The sequence below is a fragment of the Adiantum capillus-veneris genome, chromosome 10, assembly GCF_014529385.1.
Source record: "Adiantum capillus-veneris isolate H3 chromosome 10, ASM1452938v2, whole genome shotgun sequence".
Lineage (NCBI taxonomy): Eukaryota > Viridiplantae > Streptophyta > Polypodiopsida > Polypodiales > Pteridaceae > Adiantum > Adiantum capillus-veneris.
The window spans coordinates 41,909,019-41,930,840 of record NC_140940.1 but is presented as its reverse complement, the minus strand read 5'-3'; the positions used below and the strand labels follow the sequence as shown (position 1 = coordinate 41,930,840).

Sequence of the window (21,822 nt, the reverse complement as noted above, 5' to 3'; positions counted from 1 at the left end):
TTGCAGTCGTAGGCCGAAACCCCAAATTTGCAGAGTTGAATCTGCACCCGCCGAGACCACATAGTCGAAAATGGCCTGCGCAGATCTTCGTCGAAGCCGAACGGTGGCCGAGACGACCTCAGAATGAAATTCTGAGAACACCGAGTCCTTCGGGCTCACTCACAGGAGTTGGGGCCGTGTCTTCGCCTGTCGAATCTCACTCCAATCTGTGCAGGTGACTCTGGCTACCTGCAAATGCTGCCCCGAGCCTCGATCTGAGCTCTGATACCAGTTGAAGGAGTACAAGCGAAAGTGCGACGCGAGAGAGAGTGCGAGAAGAAGAGCACGACGATATGGTGAACTCGCTCTACTGTAATGTGTAGAGCATAGTGAGTTCTTATTACGTTTTTACAAAAGAATATGTGTACATACCTGGCGGCCCGCCCACTTACCTGGGCGACCACATTGGGCTTTATACCCCAACAAATAGTAGGCTCCACTTTAGGTGCACAAGCAGTCCAAGGCAGGACGATTTAGAGCAGGCGTGGGCAAATCTTATTCATGCTGGAGACGGTTCAATCCTTGTTGGCGCTCGTGCCTCTAATTACCCCCCAAAACCGTATTCTATTCCCCCCCCCCTTTTTATTACAAAGGATTTCGAAATCCATGTCGCGTTTGAGCTATGGAGTAGCGATCATGCTGCCGTCTTTCGTTGCAGATGTGCGAGGTCACGATGCATGAGACGCACCCTCCCCGCCTAGAATGGTTCTGTATAGCTGGAGCTAAAGGCGCCAAGATTTCACCGCCTCTAAACTGGCTCCTCTACCCTAGTTTCTTTTATATGCCAAACTTCCAATTTCCCAATTTACAACAATGTCGACCAAGCATGTCTTGTCGTAAAACCTGAGATTCAAATTTATAGGTTTGTCCCGACGAGCATATAAGTTGTCTCATCAACTCAATATTGCATTAATGGTCGTGGTAGCTGTTGCTTCGTGCTCTCTTTGGCTTCTCTGGCGTCGGGAGTCCATAGCTAGGGTTTTCTGCACCACAACTTCTCTTCAAGGTTTGCCCTGACGTTTTCGGAAATAACGTAGCATCATGGCGGAGAATCAGCCAACAGCTGTAACTGTTGAGGGGATCTTTGAGGGGTATCAGGGCAGGAGGCATGGAATGCTGAAAGCTCTTATTACTGGTAATTTTGTTCGTAGTCTTCTTCCTTTATGTATGTGTGTGTGTGTGTGGGAGAGAGGGAGAGAGGGAGAGAGAGGACCTATTCTTACCCTTGTTTGTTGTGGCAGAACGAAAGAAATTCTTTGACCTTTGTGATCCAGGTTATTCTCTGCCCAAAGCTTGCAAGTCGTTTGTTGATGGTGTTGTATGTGTATCGTACAGAACCCTTGTTTTCTTTATTTTCTTGAAGTTGGATATGAGCCTCTGTCTGAGCTTCTCTTGTCATGCATGCAGCACACGTCAATCTCTGTCTGTACAGTTTTCCAGATGGCGAGTGGGAAGTGTCAAAACCTGCTGACGAGATTCCGTCTGAGTTACCTGAGCCATGCCTCGGAATCAACTTCTCAAGGGATGGAATTTCTAGCAAGGACTGGTTCTCGCTCGTTTCTGCCCACTCAGATTCTTGGCTCATGGCAGTCGCATTTTTCTATGCCGCAACTATCAGCAAAGAGGAAAGGTTTGGCTGCCACCCCTTGCTTTTCTTTTTGGTTTCGTAGTGGATCTGGCTTGTTCCTAATTCCATAGCAACAATTGTTTTGAAATAGTAGTCACAACCATACTTATGGTGTCAGGGTCTGACTGTCTTTGGCAGCCGAGTGTTTTTTATTTGAACTACTATCTTTGGGGAAGAAATTATGGAAGCATTTTTAAAAAGGTTATATGATGTTTCAAAGTTCAAGCTTTAGATATATTTGTAACTTTGATAGTTATGCTTGATTCAGATGAAGGGACTGAATCAAACTGGCATCATACTTTCGTACTAGTCTACGCTTGAGATTTGATTGGCATTTAAAGAGATGAGCAAACTGCCATAGGTCTCTAGCCAAAGATTCCTAAAAGAACTCTGGCAAGGCAAATTTGTATATCGAATCAGGATAGGACAGCTCAATCTAAATTCATGGTTTTACCAGCTCTCTGAACTGGAAATGCTGATGCCAGAAAGAGAGGGTTTCAGTTTTGCATAAGCGTCTTGCATGTTGCTTGAGTGTGCTTGCCTTAGCCTTCTTTGAGATCCTTGAATATCTTCTATAGCCAGTTAACTTATGAGTCAAATTGTCTGAGGGAGCGTAAATTCCTGTGTTGAGGTTCTGAGCAGCCAACACATTAAGCTACTCAACTAGGTCGAGTTCTCTGATCTCAATAGTGAATGAATGAGATGTTGGCTGTACACCCCTTGACCCTGTTATGGTTGGCAATCATTATGCAAGCTTCTTCGAGGGCCTCAAAGATACGTCAAATAAAATTTCAGTAGTCTTTGGTTTGCTCTGTTTGCTCTTTTGTAGGACCGGTGTGCTTTTTACCACCTGGGGAATCGGAGGGGGTAACAGTAGTTTAAAAATTTTTGAAAACTTTGTAGCATCGAAAGATTCTGTTGAGATGCCGTGAAAGAATGTCGTGAAGCTCGTTGACCAAAAATTGCAAATATTCTGCTGAATCCATGAATTCCTCGTCTTGGGTGCTTTATGGCTTATGCCCTGTAAGACGGACGATGAAGACAGGAGCGCGTTCGATGCGCGATGAAGTAAGGGTGGGAGTGCCTAATACGTCCAGGGTAGGGCCTCAAAGATACTTCAAATAAAATTCCAGTAGTCTTTGGTTTGCTCTGTTTGCTCTTTTGTAGGACTGGTGTGCTTTCAGAAAAGCACTCTTGATGCTCTGATACCACTATCACAAGACGGGCACCACATGCCAATAGAAAATAACAGACTGAACAGACTTTTAGCACTTCAATAACAACTGAACTGAGAGAGAGAGAGAGAGACGACACACGACACGGAGGGGCGGAATTTCACCCCAGAGAGCATTGGCCCCAAATCTTGGCGTCCCTTTCGGTATTTCTTTATATTGCATCAACACAGTACAAGCCGGTACTCTAGACTCTACACCTTCTCCAGGAAGCATGCTAGAGAATGAGTCCTAACCTCATATTTAAAGGCCCTTGGTCTGAAAAGCAGTTATAGTGAAAAGCCTTCAAAACTCAAAAGCTTTTGGTCCAAAAGCAATGCCAAAAAGCTGCCAGTGCGTCTTGTGGAATTCCGTACAACTGTCACGTCAGTAGTCAGCGCAAAACGTGGAGTGTCCGTACAACTACCACGTCATCAGCGTTTGCGCGTGCATGTGTGGTCCTGCTTTATTTTACTTCCTTTATGTCACTGGGGCCCCATCGGAGAGGGTCTCCATAAGTTGATAGGACTTCTTCTTCTGTTACTTGTTCTTCTTAGGGTTTAGGCCTCTCGGCCAGGATCTGCAAGTTGGCTCCATTCTTCAGGGCTTTGACACGTCAGCAGCTTGTGACATCTTTTCACTTACAGCTTTTGGGGCTCTGCTTTTGGGGTTCTGCTTTTGGGCATCTCTTGTAACCTTTAAATACGTGGGCAGGGCCCTCACAACTTAGAGCATCTCGATGCAGAGTTTGAGAGTGAGAACCCTCCCACTCTCTTGTACTTTGAACTCATATTAATACAAAAAGAAATACCGAAAGGGGTGCTAGCCTTTGGGGCCAACACCTCTAGTCACGGAACGTCGTCGGGCCGTGTCGAATCAATTGTGAATTGTGAACTGTTTTGAAGTGAATCTCTGCTGTGTCGCGGTAGAATCTTGACTTAGAGTGTCCAAGTTTGTTACAGCTTGCTCACACTCAAGCTCCATAGTTGCCCTTCTTTCTTCGCGGTCGCGATCCATGGTGGCGCGTTGTGCCTCTTGTAGCATCATGTCCATCATTGACTTGACCAAAGCCTCCTTAGGATTTGGTGCAGTCCGAGGCGTAGATGGGGATGAGGGAGGATCGGGGAACAATCCTCCTGGTGTAGAAACTTCTTCTTCACCAACTCCACTCTCATCACCTTTACGAAAAGTATCCATTCTACTTCGGGTGATGACCATACACTGGGATCTTGGGTACTTAAGTTCTTGAGGAACTTGGGTTTCTGAGGTTCTTGTGTCACGAGGACGTGGCAGTTATTAACCATGTCACAGAGATGTGGCAACTGTTAACCTTGGTTGTTGGTTTCTTTCCAATGGGGTTTATTTTATTTGTTTAAGACCCTCTTTTTGAAGTAGCAAACGGTCGGACATTGTATGGCCAATGTGAACGGTAGATTCACCCGCAGACGGGAAGTGGTCGGCACTGGAATTCGTATGGTAAGAGGATGTCTAGGCTCAGAGCAAGATCATATAGGTCCCCCCGTCGCACTTAGCAAGTTGGTGGATACTAGGAAGTGAACTCAATTAAGGCGTAAAGTCAAGGTGGGACTACCAACAAAAAGTATGCGACAGTTGGGCCACATTGCATTTTTGGATGCGGTCCCAATGAGGATAGATGGTCAGAAGACCAGTGGGAGCCCAACGGAAGCATCTCCTAAAATTTAGGGAACTGCTATTTTGGGCCGTGAAATGTGTTCGCGTCATTACCTTCGGTATGACTAGGGGAACACTTTATAACTCTGCCGCGAAGTCAACTGACGCGTCGGTTGGGATATTTTTAAGCGGCGAACCCGAAACGGGAAAATGCTTGTAAATGTGCCAAGTGTCACATTTTCAGGGACTTGCCTCTTCCAGAAAAATGGGCGCTGATTTTAAGCTGGGAGAAGCCTCATTTGCAACCTGTCACAGGTTAAGAGCTATGGAGTGCTTTCTTTCCCTCTCATGTACAGTGTGGTGCTAGGAGTGATGCCCTGCACACTACACACTGCTCTCTCTCTCCCCTACGTGCAGTTATGTGATGCCCCACAAGAGGGCTACTCATTTGACTGATGTACAGTTGTGTGGGTTCATGCTTTTGTGCTGAGGCAAGAGCCTCCTTGAGCAGGAACAGGGGTAGCTAACTGTTGCTCCAAAGCAGGCATTGGTGAGGGTCATAACCTCACCGTACAGGTGCAAAATCAGCGCTGTGTATGCGCTGTAAATTCACTGTTTTTCAGCCATACGGACGCCAGGATCATTGGGAATCGTGCCCCACTGGCAAAGGACAGTTAGGGGACTGTTTGGGGCTGAAAACAGGGCAAAAACCAGTAAATACAGCGTGCTGAATTTACTGTTTTTGGACAGGAATCAGAGGGTATACGTCAGTGCAAGCGAGTTCCAGCAGGGGAATGGGTTTCGCGCAAGTTTTGGGGTTGTCATGCTGCCGAAATTTGGCCAAATCAAATGGTATCTAGGTGGATACACGTGAAGGATTCCCATGACCTTACCTTGTAATTTACCCTCCTAAAGAATAAAGAAATACCGAAAGGGGCGCCAATTTTGGGGCCTACAGGTTGTCGGCGTCTGCTCGGAGCATTCTAGCTTCCGAGCTGTGTGTGTGATTAAGTGTTAATTCCCATTACAGGTTCTCTTTGCAAAGTGCTCTGTGTGTGTGTATAAAGTAAAGAATTTCGGGTGAAAGCCAACGCCTACCGCCCTACGGGCCGGTTTCATGGTTCCATTGCCGAGACCTCAATCACTTTTTCCTCAAAGAGTGAGCCTGGATTGTTCAGGGTAAAGACACACAGTGCAAGAACGCGGGGATTACACTATGGCCGACAAGGGGAAGGGAATTATGGAAGAGGGTTCCTCTCCAAAGGACAGGCAGGAGATTCCTATGGTTTTTGAGATTGGCGAGAGCTCACGGCCACGTCAGTCTGTACCTACTGTTAACGTGAATGTCCCTCCAGTAGTACAGGGCTTTATGACAGGGCAACTTGAGGATGATGCGTTTAAGACTCAGTTAGTTGCCGCGGTGAATGTCTTTTCGCAGCTGGTGCAGAATCCGAGGTTTATGGAATTCTTGCAAGTGCCACCAGTGCAACAGCAAAATAGGCAACCTACGCCGCGTACGGAGCTTGTTGAAGCTGAAGCCCAGGTACTTCATGAGGCGCAGGAGGAAAGGGAACACTCGCATGTTGCGGAGTCGGGGGCTCCAAAGCAGGTTCCTCCCGTGCTTGAACAGGTGGCTAGAACGCCTATTCCACAGGTTATGCCAGTTCAGCCCGCCACCTTTCAGAGCCAGCATGCTGTCTTGAATGGGCAGGGAGCTGGATACCAGGCTATGCACTCAGTTTTTCCACCACCCACGGTACATCCTGGGTATTTCGGGGGTGGATCAGTGTTCCAAAGTATGGCTGGTTATGCGTCTGGAAGTCAGCCGTACATGCCAGGAACAGTGTTCGGGGGTATGCAAGGCATCATGCCAAACCCCATGTATGGTACTATCGGCATGCAGCAAGGTTTCCACGGCAACCAGGGCCAGTTTGGGGTGCCACAGGGTCATTTTGGCATGGCTGGTTTTTCTGGACAGCAGCCAGATATCGCACCTCTGACGCAAAATGTGAATGGCCAACACGTGCCGATCATGCCTAGTACAGTGTCCATGTTGCAGACCATTCCGTATGACAACTTGGGGGCACTAGAGAAGCCAAAGGCTTACAAAGAAGGTGGTGCAGCAGTAAAGTTCAGTACCTTCAGTGGTTTCGAGGACAAGACAAAGGCACTCACTTTCCTCCAGCAGTTTTATACAGCTTATGCGGGAGGGAATTTTACAGAGGCCTCGAAGGTCAGGAAAGCTGCCACTTTCTTAAAGGACAATGCGCTTACATGGTGGACGACATTGTTAATGCAAGGACAGGCACCCGCCACTTGGGTTTACTTCAAGCAAATGTTTGCATCTGCTTGGCTATCAAATGAATTTGAAGCCGATGTCCTGACAGATTGGCACCAGCTTACTTCAGCTTCGTGCAAGAGCTTGCTGGAGTACAATAGGAGGTTTTGTAAAGCGTTACTCTCAGTGACCTCCTACAGATTTGTGCCACTGACAGAGCAGATAGAGAAGTATTGTTGTGGGCTGCCTAAAGGGCTTCGCGATTACTGTACAAAGAATAGAGTGGCTACCCTTACTCAGCTTATGGAAGTTGCGAACACTGGTCTTGCCCTGTTGAAAGGAGAGGACAGTGGATTTCCGAGCAGTGATAAAGGAGGGCAGCAGAAGAAAAATTCAGCGAAGAAGCCCTTTGTGAAAACGGCTCCTGATGCGTCACAGGGGTCTGAACAGGCCACCAAAGACAAGGATTCAGCTGGGACTTCTGGAGCGCAGGCAAAGAAACAGAAAAGGAAGCCTTTTGTGCGCAAGTCGCTCGAGGAAAAGAAGGTCCTAATGGCTGAGAACAAATGCTTTATATGCGAGCAGCCTGGTCACTTTTCTATCAATTGTCCACAAAGGAAAAGGCCAGCTGACTCAGAGGATAAAGAAGACCAGAAAGGCAAGAAGCCAAAACCCACGGTAGGTTTAGTGCCAGACATGGTGGGTGACAGGCCCAGTGTCACAAAGTGATGACGTGGCGGACAGCAGAAACCCTAATTTCTGCCAGAAACCCTAAAATTCCTGCAAACCCTAATTTTTGCCAAAAACCCTAAATTCCGGAAATCGCGGAGGCGGATTATTATTATTATTATTTTTTTGGAAAATGATGAGCGACGCGAATTTTGCTTTTGCTTTTTTAAAAAAAAAAAAAAAAGAGAAAAGACTCTCTAAGAGAGAGAGAGAACTGATGCTTTTGATTTTAAAAGCTTTTGGGGCTCTGCTTTTGGGCATCCCTTGTAACCTTTAAATTAGTGGTGAGGGCCTCACTTCTCAGGGCATCTGGACGCAGAGTCTGAGAGTGAAACCCTAACCGCTCTCTTGTACTTTGATGATTGATTAATACAAAAAGAAATACCGAAAGGGGCGCCAGTCTTTGGGGCCAATATCTCTAGGCACGGAACTCCGCCGGGCCAGTGCAAATCTATTGTGATCTGTGAATTGTTTTGAAGTGGTTATTTGGTGCTGTCGCGGTTGATTCTTGACTTGGAGTGTCCAAGTTTGTTACAGTGGTATCAGAGCACGGCCGATTTCTCTTCTACAGGAAATCCGATCCCCGATTTTTTTTTTTTTCCGCGGCACCTATGGCTTCAGGCAATGATCAGTCGACTCCCTCTGCATCTGGAGATGCGGGCTGGGATCACAACGAAGATTCAGGCAGAGAGTATGGCCCGCCTCAGCCTACTCAGGCGGAGCAAACAGAGATGGAGCGTCGTCAATTGATTGGCGATGCAACAAAGATGATGCTCAATTTTGCCAAGGACCCGAAGATGGTAAAATATATGAACCAGACCTCTTTGAAAGAGGTACAGATGGAGTGGCAGAGAACCACAACACCACTCCCGAAACCCGCTCTCAAGAAACCTTCTACCTCCAAGAAATATACGGAGAAGGAACTGGAGAACGTGGTTGATGCACGGATTGCTCAGCTTTTCGACGTGCAAAAGAAAGGCAAAAAGCACGGCAAAAAGCACGGCAAAAAGCAGAACAAAGGTACTGACTTCCCGGGATATTTGGGTCGTCAGTCGACATTCGACAAAGCAAAGAAACGGAAGAAGCGTGTTCGATTTGAAGGAGTACCCAGTTCTTCTTCTTCTTCTTCTGACAGTTCTTCTAGCTCCTCGGATTAGAGCGAAGAAGACAGAAAAAAAGCAAAAAGCGAAGCAAGACACAAAGCTTCGGAACGGGCAAGAAAAAGGCAAAGAAGGCTACATCTCGCCCAGAGACTGACAGTTCTACTGAGGACTCGTCTACAGACAGCTCAGATTCCGATGACGGAAAGTTTTATGCGAACAAGAAGAATTTTTACAAAGCCAACCAGTATGACTTTCTCGAAGATAACAGCAAGAAAGTCCGAGAGTTTAAGGAAGGTGGCCACTCGATCAAGTTTGATACTTTTCAGGATACTCAGATGCTTCGAAGGCTTTGTCTCTTATACAGTAGTTTGACATCGCTTTCGCGGGAGGACGCTATTCAGAGCACTCCAAGATTCGGAGAGCTGCCTCTTACTCTGAGGGGAATGCTCGTACTTGGTGGTCCACGCTTCTATTAAGCAAGACTGTGCCAGTTACATGGCTGAAATTCAAGAGGCTTTTTATTTCTTCTTGGTTGACTCAAGAGTTTGAGCGAGATATACGAGCTGCTTGGAACCATCTCCGGATGACCAAGAGCGATACAGTGAATTCTTATTGTGAAAGATTCTGGAGCTCTTTTCTACCCGCCTCTTCATTCAAGAAGATCTCGTTCAGAGAACAAATTGAGCGGTTTACCTTGGGTCTACCTACAGAGATCCGAGATCACTGCTTGAAACAGAAGTCAGCTTCTATTCAGGAGTTGATGAGTCATGCGAAGCGGGGCTTGGCCATTCACTCTTGCAGTCTGACCTACCCCACAGATGAGGCCATGACACAACGAGCCAAACAGACTTCTGGGAATGAAAGTAGAATGAAAAAGAGCAACCCAGAGAAAAAAAAAAGGATGCACGACCCAAGCTTACTCCTGAGGAGAGAGCTCGCTTCATCAGAGAGGGGAAGTGCTTTGGATGCGGGAAACATGGAAATATTTCCGCAAAGTGCCCTGATAAGGCACAGAAAGAACAGAATGATAAAGACGACGACAGGTCTGAGAGTTCGAGAGCAGCTGAGGAATGTGGCAGAAAAGGCAGATAGAAAAGCAGAACTGGTACCACATGGCGTGGGACTTGCACCGAATCAAATGAATGAAAGTACAAACTTTGCCGTTTTTTTTTGGGGCAAAGTGAAGGATCAAGAAGCTCTTTTGAAGGAGCCAAGGCCAACTTCTTTTCACTTGGAATTGGCGGCTCGATTTGGAACTGCGCCCGACAGACTGACGCCACTGGCGGAGGTAGTTCGACTGGCACCCGGATGGGATGTTGCCATTACACCGAGCATTGGCAAACTTCGTTTGCAATGACAGGGGTGTTCAGGGCACGTGAGTGACGTTCTACTCGGGATCCCTTGGTACCACAAGAACTACGCCGTGGTTGACTACCGGGCCGAGAAAGCGACTTTGATAAATGAAGGGCTTAGAGATTGTACTTGATGAACTTCAGTTTTCTTACTCATTCTTTTGGGAGAACTGAACCATGGATAAAAATTGAATATGTTTTGACCTGAAGAAAAGAACGCCAAGATTTTTTTTCTCCACGCTCATGCCGATTGCTTTTGAGAGGGCCTGAAGATCATACCATTGATCTGATATCTGGAAGCACACCACGGAATCGGCCACCTTATTGTGTGAGCCGAGTACAGAATGAAAAGATTATGAACTCAGTGAAAGACCTCTTGGAAAAGGGTCTTGTCCAGCTTAGTACTTCACCGTATTGCTCTCCAGTGTTGTTGATTTTGAAGAAAGACAGATCTTGGAGAATGTGCATCGATTATAGCACTCTCAACGAAATCACCATCAAGAACAGATTTCCGATTCCTAGGATCGATGATATACTCGACAGGTTACAGGGATCCTCGTGCTTTAGCAGGATTGACTTGAAGAGTGGATATCATCAGATCAGGATAGCGCCAGGAGATGTCTACAAGACAGCTTTTCGGACGACTTTTGGGTTATTTGAGTTTTTGGTGATGCCTTTTGGCTTAACCAATGCTCCTGCGACATTTAACCGGATGATGGACAGGATTTTTCGAGAGTACAGGCTATTTGTTGGCACTTTCTTTGACGACATCATTCTTTTCTCCAAGAATGAGGCAGAACACAGAGATCATCTGCTTCAAGTCTTTTAGGCATTACGAGATCACACGCTAGTGATTAATGCAAAGAAAAGTGAATTTTTTCCTACCATGGATACACTTTTTGGGACACATTGTGTCAGCAACACAACAGGAGTGCAAATGGACCCGGCCAAGATAGAGACTATCCGTGATTGGCCCGATTTGAGGAATGTCCATGAAGTTAGAAGCTTCTTGGGACTATGTTCATACTACAGGCGGTTCATACGAAAGTTTGCAGAGGCTGCTTCCCCTTTGCATATCTTGACACAGAAAGGAGTACCTTTTTCGTGGGGACCCACAGAGGTGACTGCCTTTCGGACATTGAAAGAGAAATTGACTACGGGACCTATTTTGACTTTGTCGGACTTGCAGAAGTCATTTGAAGTATATTGTGATGCTTGTGGTCGTAGTCTGGGTGCGGTCTTGATGCAAGAAGGCCATGTCATAGCTTACGAGAGCTGTTTGTTCTCTAGGCCGAAGATGACAGTATAGATCTATGAGAAAGAGCTTTTGGCGGTTATCCATGCTCTTACTCAGTGGCGGCATTACCTACTCGAGCGGATTTTACTGTCTTTACAGACCATCAGAGTTTGCGCTACTTCTTGTCACAGAAGCAGCTTTCGGAAAAGCAGATGCGGTGGGTGAACATCTTGTCACAGTTCCACTTCGAGATTGTCCATGTGCAGGGACAAAAGAATGTGGTGGCAGATGCTTTGTCTCGGAAACCGTTGGTTCTGGCTATTTTCGCGATACATCATAGGAGCTTCGAGGATATGGTCGATCAGTATGCCACAGATACAGATTTTGCAGATATTTTCACACGGATACGGGATGGGGAGAAAGTAGCTGGATACTCCCTTCGGGAAGGCTACTTGATGAAAAAGACTATGTTGTGCGTTACACAGCCGTTGAGGGAAAAGGTTATGACTGATTGCCACTGTCCACCTTTTACGGGTCACCGCAGCATTGCTACCACCATGAAAGGGGTAGAGAGAGATTTCTTTTGGCGGAGACTGAAGAAGGATGTGGAAGAGTTTGTGCGCAGTTGCTTGGTATGCCAGAAGGTCAAGTTTTACAGGCATAAGGCACAGGGATTGTTACAGCCTTTACCCATACCCACCCGCCCCTGGGAAAATATTGAAATGGATTTCATTTTTTTTGATCTCCCGAGAATACAGAATGATCACGATGATTTTCCGATTACATGGCACGTCTGAGACGATTGTCTTCGACAGAGACCCCAGATTTATGAGTTTGTTTTGGAAGGCAATTGGCACGCGGTTGCAGTTCTCGTCATCGTTCCACTTGCAGACTGACGGGCAATCTGAGATTGCCAATTCAGTGATTTTAGATTTATTGAAGTCTTGTATCTCGCATCAGAAGACTCAATGGGAAAAGAACTTACCTTTGGTGGAATTTGCCTACAATAACACGATACACTCTTCGACGGGGAAGACGCCATGAGAGATTGTTGAAACTGCTACGAAGGTTCCATCCTTCCTGAGCACGAAAGATTAGAAATTTGAAGCGGATGAATATTCGCGAGATTTGGATACGACTTTTGCCAAGGTTCGCGAGACTTTACAGAAGTCTCAAGAACGACAGAAAAAGGCAGCGGATCGCCATCGTCGCGACTTGAAACTGAAGGAGGATGATTGGGTGCTCTTACTTTTGAGAAGGCACGCCTAAGAAAGAAGAAGGGAAAGGAGAGGCTTTTTCCAAAGCTTAGTATGTGATACTACGGACCTTTCCAGATTACTGACAAGATAAATGATGTCTCCTTCCGATTGGACCTGCCAGATACTTGGAGGATTCATAATGCATTGCATGTGAGTCTCTTGAACCCTGTTAAGGGTGATGTGCCTGATGATGGGGAGCCTGATGAGCAACCCGAAGTGGAAGAAAACGAGGAGATCCTTGTTCCTGAACAGATTTTGGCACATAATGATACGAAGAAAGGTAAAGTCCGAAGGCGGTTCTTGGTTAAGTTCAAGAACTTTCCTGCATTTGATGCGAAGTGGATGGAGGAGGAGGACCTAGCAGATACTCCTCGGATTGTGAAACTTTACCTCGATGTTTTGGTTTAGCATAGTCTACTCCAAACGGAACCCAGAACTCAGCTTGGCCGAAGATCTGGTGCAGTGGGATGCACAAGAGGGGAGTCACTCCACTCCTTTGTCAACAGATGCCTCGATTTTGATACTAAAGTCACTGATGTCTCTTTGAGCTTCAGGGATACTGAGAGCTGACAGTATTCTGCTGGATGACTTTATGAAATGGAATTCCTTGTTATGATACTGATTTGTTCTTGACTTCTTGTGAGTGCAGGAACTGATAGCCGAAATGACTGCAGCATTTTGGTCTGATTGATCTCGAATAGACATGGTTGCAATAGGGGTTAGTCAATCGGACATCGATGAGGTCCCGATTGGACCTAGATGTGATTGCTAGCTACATTGCCGATAAATCATGGTCTAAGATCCGAATGAATGTTGAATGTCATGTGATGTCCTGTGATGTCTGGTGATGTCCTGTGATGTCGTGTGATGTGACTGTCGATTTTGTACATGTGCTAGATGTGTGTTCCTAGTACGTAGGTACTAACAGTCAGTGTCTGCTAAGACGGTTTATGGCTTTTGTCGGTTTTGCAGGCGTAATCGCGGTCGATTACAATGCTTTCAAGAGGGGGGTATGTCACAAAGTGATGACGTGGCGGACAGCAGAAACCCTAATTTCTGCCAGAAACCCTAAAATTCCTGCAAACCCTAATTTTTGCCAAAAACCCTAAATTCCGGAAATCGCGGAGGCGGATTATTAATTTTTTTTTTTTTTTGGAAAATGATGAGCGACGCGAATTTTGCTTTTGCTTTTTTTTTTATAAAAAAAAAAGAGAAAAGACTCTCTAAGAGAGAGAGAGAACTGATGCTTTTGATTTTAAAAGCTTTTGGGGCTCTGCTTTTGGGCATCCCTTGTAACCTTTAAATTAGTGGTGAGGGCCTCACTTCTCAGGGCATCTGGACGCAGAGTCTGAGAGTGAAACCCTAACCGCTCTCTTGTACTTTGATGATTGATTAATACAAAAAGAAATACCGAAAGGGACGCCAGTCTTTGGGGCCAATATCTCTAGGTACGGAACTCCGCCGGGCCAGTGCAAATCTATTGTGATCTGTGAATTGTTTTGAAGTGGTTATTTGGTGCTGTCGCGGTTGATTCTTGACTTGGAGTGTCCAAGTTTGTTACAGCCAGCACAGGTGCCAGTGAGTTATGCAGGGCATGGGGTAAAGTTAGAGATCAGACGGCACTCATCTTCTTTGATCCAGGTGCCAAAGCCAACTTTATCTCACCAGAGTTAGCTATGAAGCTCGGCATCAAAGCTGAAGAGATGGGGTACACAGCAGAGGCAGGGTTGGCATGTCCTGGCCACTCAGAGTGTGTTACTCCCATCATTGGAAAACTGCGTCTGCATATTCAGTCGTATGTGGACACTGAAGAGTTTTACATCATGCCGCTGGAAGGTTGTGACGCCTTGTTGGGGATCCTGTGGATGTTCCGAGTGCATGGAGTCTTGGATGCCTACAACAAAAAGATCACTGTACAACATAGGGGCAAAACTCACATCTTGGATGTAAAGCTTAAAGGAGAGTCAGTCCCTATTGTATCTGCTTCTGCTATCACTTCTGTAATAAAGAATCATCTTTCTGTGTACTTGATTTTGCACGTGATGTCTCAGATAGTGATCAATCAAATTTATCTGTGTTAGATAAAGAAAGGTCAGCATTTTTGCAAAAGTTTAGTGACTGTTTTTCTGATTCATTACCGTCGCAATTGCCGCCAGAGAGACCTGAGGACCATCGGATAGATTTGGTGCCAGGGTGTAGCCCACCAAATAGACCTCCCTACAGGGTTAGTGCGGCGCAGCAGAAAGAGATTATGGGCCAGGTTGAGGAGTTATTAGAGAAGGGGCTGATTCAGCCTAGTTCTTCACCCTTTTGCTCCCCAGTGCTCCTAGTGCAGAAGAAGGATGGCTCATGGCGCATGTGTATTGATTACCGTGCGTTGAATAAGAATACCATCAAGAATAGGTTCCCTATTCCTCGCATTGATGATATTCTCGATCGTTTAGAGGGTGCTGCAATTTTCAGCAGGATAGACCTGAAGAGTGGGTACCATCAGATTCGTATAAGCCCAGAGGATGTGCCCAAGACTGCGTTTAGAACGACATTTGGTCTTTATGAGTTTCTAGTGATGCCGTTTGGGCTAACAAATGCTCCTGCCACGTTCAACAGAATGATGGACCGGATTTTCCGCTCGCATCAACAGTTTGTTGGAACATTCTTCGATGACATGATTGTGTATTCGAAGAATGAAGAGGAGCATAGGTGTCACTTGACCATTGTGTTCGAAGAGCTGCGCAGTCATAGGTTACTTGTCAATCCTAAGAAAAGTGAATTCTTCCTCGAAGAGATCCACTTTCTGGGCCACATAGTCTCAAAGGATGGTGTTAGAATGGATCCCGCAAAGGTCGAAGCTATCAAGACATGGCCAGACTTGAAGACTGTGCACGATGTCAGAAGCTTCTTGGGATTGTGTTCCTACTATAGAAGGTTTATCAGAAATTTTGCAGAGATAGCATCGCCTCTTCACGCATTGCAAAAGAAAGAGGTCACTTTCAGATGGACCCAAAAAGAGATTTCAGCTTTTAGTCTCTTAAAGGAAAAGTTGACTTCAGATCCAGTTATTGTTTTGCCAGATCTCAGGAAGTCATTTGTGGTCCAGTGTGACGCGTGTGGCAGTAGCATCGGAGCAGTGCTAATGCAAGATGGACGGGTAGTAGCATATGAAAGCCGAATTTTGCAAGGGCCAGAGAGGACTATGCAAGTCTATGAGAAAGAACTCTTGGCCGTTATTCATGCGCTTTCTAGCTGGAAGCACTACCTCTTAGGTGCTGATTTTGTTGTCCAAACAGATCATCAGACCTTGCGATACTTCTTGACACAGTCAAAGTTATCCGAAAAGCATATGCGATGGGCAAACATTCTTTCCATGTTCCACTTCCAGATTATGCATGTGGAAGGCAAGAAGAATGTTGTGGCTGATGCGTTATCAAGAAAGCCACAAATTTCAGCTGTGTCAATTCCTTATCATCATGAGTTAGATGACATGAAGGAACAGTATATTGCTGATGAAGATTTTGCAAGGATCTTTGAACAGTTACAAGAGGGGCAACATCATGAGCACTACCTCCTCAGAGATGGTTTTATGATGATGCATGGCAGACTTTGTGTCACTAGGCCATTGCGACGTAAGGTCATGGAAGAGAGTCATGTCCCACCGTATGCAGGGTATCGTGGCATGGATGCAACAGTTAAAGCGGTAGAGACGTTCTTCTATTGGCCTACCTTGAGGAGAGATGTGGATGCCTTTGTGCGAGCATGCATAGTTTGCCAAAAGGTCAAGTTTGACAGGCAAAAGGCACCAGGGTTGTTACAACCACTGCCGATTCCGGATAAGCCATGGGAAAGCATTGCTATGGACTTTATCTTTGATCTTCCAAGAACGCCAACAGGGAATGATGGTATATGGACCATTATCTGCAGGTTCAGCAAGCAGGCCCATTTTATCCCTGTCAGGAAGAAGATAAAATCTGATCAGATGGCACGCTTGTTCATGTACAATGTATTTAAGTACCATGGTATGCCACAATCGATTATCAGTGATCGTGATCCTCGCATGACCAGTTTGTTCTGGAGAGGATTGTTTGAGAACATGGGTACTACGCTCAAGTTCTCGTCTTCGTTTCATCCACAAACTGATGGACAGTCAGAAGAGGCCAATTCTACTGTCTTAGATCTGCTGAAATGCTATGTGTCAGATAATAAGGGCAAGTGGGAACAGTATTTGCCTATGCTTGAGTATGTGTACAATAATACGGTGCATTCGTCTACTGGCAAAGCACCTTTTGAAATTGTTGAAGGCGGCAAAAAGGTTCCTCCCATTTTGCACACAAAGGACAAGATCTTTGAGGCAGATCGATATGTTGAGAACATGGATGAGATGTATAAGAAGATTAAAGTTGCCTTGGAGAAAACTCAGGCAAAACAGAAAAAGGCTGCTGATCGTCACCGTCGTGAATTGCTACTATCACCTGGTGATTGGGTTCTTTTAAGGTTCGAAAAGGCAAGGTTAAAAAAGATGAAGGGCAAGGAACGGCTGTTTCCTAAGCTCAGCATGCGTTACTATGGGCCTTTTCAAGTGCTTGACAAGATCAACGATGTGGCTTACAGGCTGAAATTGCCTGATGCATGGAAGATTCATAATGCGTTTCATGTGAGTCTTCTAAGACCCTTCGTGGGTGATGTGCCAGAAGATATGCCAGTTGAGGATCAGCCAGAAGTTGAAGAACTTGATGAGATCTTGGTACCTGAGCAAGTTTTGGCACATAAGGACAGAAAAGTTAAAGGACAAGTTGCAAGACGCTATTTGGTGAAGTTCAAGAACTATCCGCCTATGGATGCAAAGTGGATGGAAGAGCATGAACTGTCAGAGTCACCAAATGTATTGCAGCTTTACCTTGAAGCCTTTGGGTTACAGCCTACTTATGCCCCAACCCAACGTGTGCAAAGGAGGGGTAATGATAGAGCTAGTACATCAAATGTACATATGAATTCAGTGCCATAGATGGAAATGGCAAAAGTATGAAGGCCTCATTAAGTCATTTGTATCTATGTATGTTACGACCTTTCTTGCGGATACATGCGATGATAAAAGAGTGTTAATAGCACAAGATCATCAGTGGCGTGTATTTATGGTATGCAATCGAGGACGTTTGCGATTTCAAGAGGGGGGTATGTCACGAGGACGTGGCAGTTATTAATCATGTCACAGAGATGTGGCAACTGTTAACCTTGGTTGTTGGTTTCTTTCCAATGGGGTTTATTTTATTTGTTTAAGACCCTCTTTTTGAAGTAGCAAACGGTCGGACATTGTATGGCCAATGTGAACGGTAGATTCACCTGCAGACGGGAAGTGGTCGGCATTGGAATTCGTATGGTAAGAGGATGTCTAGGCTCAGAGCAAGATCATATAGGTCCCCCCGTCGCACTTAGCAAGTTGGTGGATACTAGGAAGTGAACTCAATTAAGGCGTAAAGTCAAGGTGGGACTACCAACAAAAAGTATGCGACAGTTGGGCCACATTGCATTTTTGGATGCGGTTCCAATGAGGATAGATGGTCAGAAGACCAGTGGGAGCCCAACGGAAGCATCTCCTAAAATTTAGGGAACTGCTATTTTGGGCCGTGAAATGTGTTCGCGTCATTACCTTCGGTATGACTAGGGGAACACTTTATAACTCTGCCGCGAAGTCAACTGACGCGTCGGTTGGGATATTTTTAAGCGGCGAACCCGAAACGGGAAAATGCTTGTAAATGTGCCAAGTGTCACATTTTCAGGGACTTGCCTCTTCCAGAAAAATGGGCGCTGATTTTAAGCTGGGAGAAGCCTCATTTGCAACCTGTCACAGGTTAAGAGCTATGGAGTGCTTTCTTTCCCTCTCATGTACAGTGTGGTGCTAGGAGTGATGCCCTGCACACTACACACTGCTCTCTCTCTCCCCTACGTGCAGTTATGTGATGCCCCACAAGAGGGCTACTCATTTGACTGATGTACAGTTGTGTGGGTTCATGCTTTTGTGCTGAGGCAAGAGCCTCCTTGAGCAGGAACAGGGGTAGCTAACTGCTGCTCCAAAGCAGGCACTGGTGAGGGTCATAACCTCACCGTACAGGTGCAAAATCAGCGCTGTGTATGCGCTGTAAATTCACTGTTTTTCAGCCATACGGACGCCAGGATCATTGGGAATCGTGCCCCACTGGCAAAGGACAGTTAGGGGACTGTTTGGGGCTGAAAACAGGGCAAAAACCAGTAAATACAGCGTGCTGAATTTACTGTTTTTGGACAGGAATCAGAGGGTATACGTCAGTGCAAGCGAGTTCCAGCAGGGGAATGGGTTTCGCGCAAGTTTTGGGGTTGTCATGCTGCTGAAATTTGGCCAAATCAAATGGTATCTAGGTGGATACACGTGAAGGATTCCCAGGACCTTACCTTGTAATTTACCCTCCTAAAGAATAAAGAAATACCGAAAGGGGCGCCAAATTTGTGGCCTACAGGTTGTCGGCGTCTGCTCGGAGCATTCTAGCTTCCGAGCTGTGTGTGTGATTAAGTGTTAATTCCCATTACAGGTTCTCTTTGCAAAGTGCTCTGTGTGTGTGTATAAAGTAAAGAATTTCGGGTGAAAGCCAACGCCTACCGCCCTACGGGCCGGTTTCATCTTGAGTTCTTGGGTTCTTGAGTTCTTTAGCTTGCAATTGGTGTTTGAAAAGGCTTTTCTCTTACCCGAGCTCGACTCTTTCTTGCGGGTGCATCCCTTGGCGGGCTTGGCTCACACCAAAGTTGCTTTTAAGTGCACGGTCCGCTCTCAATGAGTGAAAAGAGGAACAAGGGGAGGTTGGACAAGCCCTTCTTTCTTGGGTCACCTGTCACTCTTCAAAAACACGATTAGGAATCGACACGCCCAAGTGGACTTGAGTTACATGTGAAGTCGACAAGTAAAAAAATTGATGTGGTTCTTTCCTTGAGTGATACAGAACACTGCCAAAAAGCTCTGATACCAATGTAAGGTGCAGCGGAAGTGAATGTTGATATTGCTCAAGATGAGTGCTCCGAACTGTGCTCAAGGGTTCCTTGTACTTACGGAAGGGAGAGCCTTCCGTTCCTTTAAAGAGAGAGTGCAATGATCACAAACAAAGTGAATGCTACTATGAATGAAAGTGCTGAGACTGAGAAACAGAGAGAGAAGAATACGACACCAGTCAGTTCTCAGACCCTCCTCCAAGGGCCCTGCTCTCTATGGCGAGAGAGGTCGATGCTATAGATTGCACAAATTTGGTACAATGGTCTAGATGCAATGGACTTGCCGACGACGTCGACGACAATGACGACGAGGACGAGGACGGGCTGAAAACTGAAAACGCTAACTTTCTGCTGAACATTGACACTGTCGGCGAGGACGGCTCGACGACGGCTCGACGACGATGCACTGAAAACGCAGATGCTGAAATCTGAAAACAGTGGGCTGAAACTGTAAATGCTGGCTGATCCGATGGTACAACGAGGATCTTCTCCGGGTAGGTGAGGTTTGCGAAGCTAAGGGCTGAATTTGCAAAGGCTAAGGGCTGAACAATGGAACGCTACCTGACTTGGTTGATCAAGCGACGGGAAACTGCAAAATGCCAGGCTTGATCTGCAACAGAAATGCTAGGCTGATCTTGTTGGCTAAAAACGCTAGGGCTCTTTGTCGGTCTTGCCGAGAAGGTGCATTGCAAGTTGTTGGAACTTCTTCTGCTGCCTCGTCTGCGCGAATTGAGCGTCCCCTCCTTTGCTTATATACCTGCTGAAGGCTGGGTCGAGCAGTCATCCCTACATCCCCACGACCTTGAAAATGTGGCATAATTTTTAAATAAATAAATAAAATGCCTGCAACTGAACTGCCCCAAAATGTCATGGAAATTTGGGTGTACTGCCTTAAACAATGCATACTAGGTGTGCAATTAAAGGATATGCAACTACTCTAAGTGCTTGGACATGCACGGCCTGCGCACAGGCTCACAAAGGTGCCAGAACACTTCCTAGGCTAAACTGAACCCTAGACCTGAGATAGCTTGTCCACGACTCCACATGCACATAGGGCTAGATGTGCACGTGATAGAGGTTGTTGTCCCCCATCTTTTGAATGGGCAAGGGAAACACAAGGGTTTGCTTGAGGGCACAGGCTTCACAGAGATCATCATGTCTACGTAGTCACATTCTTTTAGGTTTGCAAATTCTCTACTTTATAGGAACCAATGTGCTCACTGTGATCCAATATTTTGGCTGCAGTTTGTACAAAAATCAGAGGTTGGCCTATATGCTATTCTTTCACAAACACTGGTTGCATGCTGGTGCTAGATTGTATAGCTTCATGTAGAGCAATCCTCAGAATATCAAAATGAAGGCGATTGTTTTATGACATGCCACCTTTGTAGTAGATACCAAGTAAAAATCTGCAGGCTTTTCATCCATATGAGAAACTTGACTGTCATGAAACACCCTTCCAAGGCCCAAGAAAAGGATGTCTTGTCAAATCGAGTGCCAACAGGAATCGACCACTCTTTTTAGTGTATTGAGGAGATTGCTTCTGTTCGAGGGTTTCTTAAAAAATAATTAATGGATTTAATTCAATTTCATTTTTGTAAAGGACTTGCCTCTATTGTTCTTTTGAATTTTTTGAGATGAAAGTTGCATGTTGACCAAAACGGGGTTTGGCTGTTTGCAGGGCCAGATTATTTGACATGATAAATGATCTTCCTACAGTTTATGAGGTGGTGACCGGTCAAGCATTTATGGCACAGCCAGCGGGTCCATTGCGTCATGAAATTGATGGTGAAGTGATTGCCGAAGGTAACAATAGTGAGGAAGTAGAAGATGGAGATGAAGAGGCTTACTGTGGTGCTTGTGGAGGCAGCTACTCATCTTCAAAGTTGAAATTTTGGATCCTTTGTGACGCTTGTAAAAAGTGGTTCCATGGGAAGTGTGTGGGGACGACATCAACAAAGGCTGAGCAGATAGAGTATTATAATTGCCCCACTTGTGCAAAGAAGAGACCACTACAACGTACTTAGCCAGTAGCCCTTTTTTTGTTTTTAGCATACTAGCTGGATTAGCCTCTTGTAAAAAGATTTGTGCAGATGCTTGATTACACACAGTATGCTCTCATGATCTTTGATCTGCTATTGTTGTTGCTTAAGCCACAACATTAAAGACAGAAGAATTTTGACCCGATTTTTGATCTGTTCTTGTACAGAAAACATCATTTAAAGCAATGGAATTTTGTCACTCATGGATGACTACTGATTTAGCAGGTTCTCCGTTTTGTTCGTTTTTTTCTTGTGCTATGTTCTTCCCTGCCAAGTTTGGGTCATCAGTGGTTTCAGATAGGATG

At 45.7% G+C, this 21,822-nt stretch overlaps 1 protein-coding gene across 1 annotated transcript; it reads left to right on the top strand.

Annotated features, from left to right (window-relative positions):
• Window positions 1-884: 884 nt before the first annotated feature.
• LOC147448743 (PHD finger protein ALFIN-LIKE 7-like) lies at window positions 885-21,730 on the top strand. Its single transcript, XM_086521255.1, has 4 exons — window positions 885-1,174; window positions 1,281-1,313; window positions 1,447-1,669; window positions 21,157-21,730. The coding sequence occupies exons 1-4, from the start codon at window positions 1,081-1,083 to the stop codon at window positions 21,500-21,502; spliced, it is 696 nt and encodes a 231-aa protein (XP_086377381.1). The 5' UTR covers window positions 885-1,080; the 3' UTR covers window positions 21,503-21,730.
• The last annotated feature ends 92 nt before the right edge of the window (window positions 21,731-21,822 follow it).